The following is a 5,000-nucleotide window of genomic DNA, read 5'->3' on the forward strand; positions in this document are numbered from 1 at the left end:
TGATTTGTAATGCTGGATTCACTGGGTGCATTCGAGCCGAAAAAAATTCTGAATTTCACCGCGACTGTAAATGCTGTTTTTGGATATAAATATGAACTTGATGGAACTAAAAATGCATGTATTGTATAACATAATGTCCTATGAGTGTCATCTGATGCAGATTGTCAAAGGTAAGTGCATAATTCTAGCTAGTTTTCTGTCTGTTGATGCCCTTCTTTGAATTGGCTAAACATTACACGCAGCTATTGTCAATGTACTCTCCTCACATAACCTAACTTTATGCATTCTCCGTAATGCCTCTGAAAATCGGACAGCGTGGTTAGATTTAGAAGATATATCTTTCAAATGGAGGAAAATAGTTGATTATTTGATTTTTTGAAATGATTACTCTTGCAGTTTTGAATTCCCCGCCATGGTCACATGACAATGAATCCCAATACCGGGATAAGATCGGGATAAGATCCTCAACAGGTTAAGGACTATTACAGCCACTGCTGAGACCTACATGTCGAGGTTTTACCAATTTGACTTCATTTTCTGAAGTTAAAAGTTAAGGTTTTGGGTTAGGTTTAAAACATTAAGTTTAGACATTTCATTCTCGAATGGTTAAGTTACGCATTAAGGTTTGGGTTAAAAATATGACATAGAAATGAGTGTCAGCCACTGTTGCCCCTAGTGGCCGGTTTTGAAGGCCTTTCCCGACATCCTCAGGACATGGACAGATGTCCATTTTCAAAGTCAACCTTGAGTCGATCTGCCTGGCTAAAGATGTCTCAATCTGTCGTCCACTGAGACACACACACACACACCTGGAGTTCACTAGGAAAGGATACGGTACTCCCTGAATAAGGCGATATGTCAGCCATGTCCTGGAGCTCTCCACACTCTGACTTGACGAGCGACAGCCCCTCGCTCCCTCCTCCATGTTGGGGCGGAGTGCTCTGCCTGTGGTGGTGGTGGTGGGAGACAAAATGGACGCCCCCGCCCGACCCCATCTTGGTCCGCAGCCCCACAGTTTCCCTGGAGACGTCCATGGACTCAGGGGAGGAGCGCTGGTCTTTGGGGAAACTCTGGAAGGGGTATCCCATGAGAGGGAGGGAGAAGGGGTGTCGGAAGGAGGGAGGGGAGAACCCCAGTGAGGCGGAGAGGGGGGAGGGATGGAGGGAGGGGTGGTGGGGGTAAGGAGGAGGGAGAGAGGGGTTCCGGTGTTGTGGGTCGGCGTTGGTCTTCCTGACCACAAGAGGTAGTGCTTCTGTCTGGTCGCCGGCCGTAGGGACGCTGAGACCCACGAACGAGTCCAGCGGGCTAGGGATGATGACATCGCCGAAGCATGGCAGCCTCTGGTTGGCTGAGTGGAAGATGGGGCTTTGAGAGTCAGTGGTGAGGGAGGGGGGGGAAGCGAGGGAAGGAGGCCTGTGAGGCAGTGTTGGTGGGAGAGGGGGTGTTTTGGGAGCCACGGTGATGAGGATGATGTTGAGGATGATGTTGAAGATGATGATGGTTGGGGGGTTTGTGGTTGAACCCGTTAACCACGGTGTCGACCACCTGCGACATGGCAGAGTTCAGCTCCTGTTTCAGAGTCTCGGCTAGCTGCCTCCCCTCTGCTCGCATCGTCCCCCCTCCTGCCCCTCTCTCCCCTCGGCCCCAATCACTCTCCTCCCCCCCCTCCCTCTCTCCCTCCTCTCTCTCGTCCTCCTCCCTCTCCCCATCCAAAAGGGCCTGTTCTCGGAGCAGGGCTCTGGCTCGGTCCAGAAACAGACCTGGGTCGTCAAGCAACTCTGACAAGTCGCCGTGGATACGATCGGCACGGTTACGGTTGCCGTGGTGGTCCCTGTGTCTGTCCTCCAAACCGTCGGAGCGGACACTGTCCTCCGACAGGTTCCCGTCTTCCTCCCCTCCTCCTCTCTCCTTCTCTCTCTCGTTCTCTCTGTTCTCCTCCTCCTCCTCCTCCCCTCCTCCTCCTCTCCCCAACTCTGTCTCGTTCTCTCTGTCCTCCTCCTCCTCCTCTCCTCCTCCTCCTCTTTCCTCCTCAGTCTCAGTGTCATAGATCTGGTAGAACTTCTCCTGCAGCTGACGAAGTTGTTTCTGTAGAAACAATACAAACTTTTTGAAATATATATCAATCAATCAAAAATATTAATTAATTAATTAATGAATTGCAAACAACTTCTGCAGCTGACACACCTATATAAATACAGGAGAATATGAATAAATAAATATACATGAATAACAATATATATAAAGACATATATAATACATCAATCAATTAATAAATAACCTGCACTACATAATAAAGTAATAAAGTAATCAATTAAAAATATGAATGCATCTGATAACACTGCTTCCGTAATATAAAAAGTTTTGGCCGCTTTTCTACAACTCAAATAGCAATATTTACAACTTGCTGTGTGTGTGTGTGTGCGTGTGTGTGTGTGTGTGTGTGTGTGTGTGTGTGTGTGTGTGTGTGTGTGCGTGTGTGTGTGTGTGTGTGTGTGTGTGTGTCTGTGCGTGTGTGTGTGTGTCTGTGTCTGTGTGTGTGTGTGTGTGTGTCTGTGTGCATCCCCTCACCTGCATATCCTCTAGCTGTAGTTTGAGTTGTCGTCTCTCCTCTTGTCTCTTCTCCTGTCTGACACACACCAGCTGAGTAAAGGACTGCTGTTGCTGCTGGGGGAGACGCTGCTTTCTCTTGTTCTCCCTGTACACCTCTCCTTTAGTCTCCCCCCGGCTCTCCCTGTACACCTCTCCTTTAGTCTCCCCCCGGCTCTCCTTGTACTCCTCCCCTCTCCCTCTAGATAGAGACCCAGGGCTGGGAGACTGCAGTGGGGGACAGTCCCGTTCCCTCTCCCTGTTCTCTCTTCTCACCCTCTCGTTCCCTGTCTCTCGGTCTCCTTCCCTGTCCCTGTCCCTTTCTCCAGGCCGGAGGGCAGGCGGAGCAACGCAGGGGGAATGGCTCATGCCCCGGATAATGTTCTCCACCCTGGCCCGTTTGGCACGCAGGTGCTCGTCTGTGAGGCGCTCCAGGTCCAGAGAGGTGAGCGGGGGATGAGGAGGAAGGGGGGGGCGGCCAAATGGGGGGAGGCAGGGGGAGGAGGGGGAGGGAGAGAGGGCGAGGGGGCTGTCTCTGGAGGAGTTGCTGCAGACGTCCTCAGCTTGGAGATCTGACCCAGCACTGGAGAGACCTCCACTACCCTGGAAGAAAAGGAACGGATGGATAGATAGATGGAGTTAGTCAATCACTCTAAATAATCTAATCCCGTATGGGATTATCAGATTATTAGCTATTAACTTTGTTTAAATAACAATGTGTGTGTGTGTGTGTGTACAGTGTGTGTGTGTACAGTGTGTGTGTGAACAGTGTGTGTGTGTGTGTGTGTGTGTGTGTGTGTGTGTGTGTGTGTGTGTGTGTACAGTGTGTGTGTGTGTGTACAGTGTGTACAGTGTGTACAGTGTGTGTACAGTGTGTGTACAGTGTGTGTACAGTGTGTGTGTGTGTACAGTGTGTGTGTACAGTGTGTGTGTACAGTGTGTGTGTGTACAGTGTGTGTGTGTGTGTGTGTGTGTGTGTGTGTGTGTGTGTGTGTGTGTGTGTGTGTGTGTGTGTATACCTGGAAGCCTCCCTCTCTGTCTCCATTCTTCCCCATGTTACTCTTCAGCAGTTGAGAGATGATGGTGGTGCCAGGGAAAGGCATCATGGCGTCTTCGTACGAGTTCGCTCGCTTCAGAAGCTTCCTGAGAACATTCGACTTCGCTCCATCCCCATTGGACCCACCATAGCTGTGAGGGACCAACGAGCAGTCTCCGTCCTGCTTGGGGCCATGGGATTGGTTCATGGCGTTGAGTAGGAGGGTCTCTCTTGCTCTGGAAAACACGACACTTCCCAGAGTCCTCTTCACCCCGATGTCCACGCGGCGCCTCTTTGTCTGTCTGCTTAGGGACGAAGCATGGTCAGGCATCCTCGAGGGGCAGCTAAAGTGACATATCGAAGGGTCCTGACAGACAGATGCACCTGGATTGATAAAGGACATAAATAAACATAATTACATTTTACATTTTAGTCATTTAGCAGACGCTCTTATCCAGAGCGACTTACAGTAGTGAATACATACATTTCATACAATTTCAGAATTTTTTTTTTTTTTTTTTCTGTGCTGGCCCCCCGTGGGAATCGAACCCACAACCCTGGTGTTGCAAACACCATGCTCTACCAACTGAGCTACAGGGAAGGCTGTATAATTAAAAGTTAGTTTTGTTTATTGGTCATTCAGCGGTTATTACGGACAAAAACATTAATATGGTCTTTCAAGAGACCCTTATATCTGATGAATGATACCAGACTACCTGTAACCAAAAAGTGTTTTCCTATGTGGACAAAGAAACCCTTTTCTTTCTAAGAGTGTACAACCAATTGAGCCATTACAGTTTTCTATTCAAAGCTCCTCTGAGTTGCTCTGAGTTCTCCTACTGCTCAGTGAATTAAAACCATTGGACTGGTGTAAGGAAAGAGTCTCTTAAACGTAGCTGAGGGAAGATGTTTCGGGAGCAGAGCAGAATTATTATTTTTGTTTAGGGGGTGCAGAATGTTATTTATTTGCCCGCGCTACAGACGACTGTATGGGTCTGTTAATACAGAACTAGTGGAGACCCAGTGATACAGAATATATGGGTCTGTTAATACAGGACTAGTAAAGGCCCAGTGATACAGAACATATGGGTCTGTTAATACAGGACTAGTAAAGGCCCAGTGATACAGAACATATGGGTCTGTTAATACAGGACTAGTAAAGGCCCAGTGATACAGACTATATGGGTCTGTTAATACAGGACTAATAAAGGCCTCTACTAAGCACCTCTACTTCCTGTGGCTATGGTATTAAATCAGCACCCGCAACACCTCTACTTCCTGTGGCTATGGTATTAAATCAGCACCCTCAACACCCCTACTTCCTGTGGCTATGGTATTAAATCAGCACCCTCAACACCTCTACTTCCTGTGGCTATGG

General features: G+C 48.6%; 1 protein-coding gene across 1 annotated transcript in view; it reads right to left on the reverse strand.

The window, feature by feature from the left end:
* Positions 1-5,000, reverse strand: part of LOC115180694 (prospero homeobox protein 1-like) — a gene marked incomplete at its 3' end in the record, with an annotated part of 28,516 nt that overhangs the window by 16,996 nt on the left and 6,520 nt on the right. Inside the window, 5 exon segments of the mRNA XM_029742910.1 lie at positions 834-1,383; positions 1,385-1,903; positions 1,973-2,085; positions 2,569-3,189; positions 3,606-4,006. Coding sequence (XP_029598770.1) covers positions 834-1,383; positions 1,385-1,903; positions 1,973-2,085; positions 2,569-3,189; positions 3,606-3,953 — 2,151 coding nt within the window.

The sequence above is a fragment of the Salmo trutta genome, unplaced genomic scaffold, assembly GCF_901001165.1.
Source record: "Salmo trutta unplaced genomic scaffold, fSalTru1.1, whole genome shotgun sequence".
NCBI classification, from domain to species: domain Eukaryota; kingdom Metazoa; phylum Chordata; class Actinopteri; order Salmoniformes; family Salmonidae; genus Salmo; species Salmo trutta.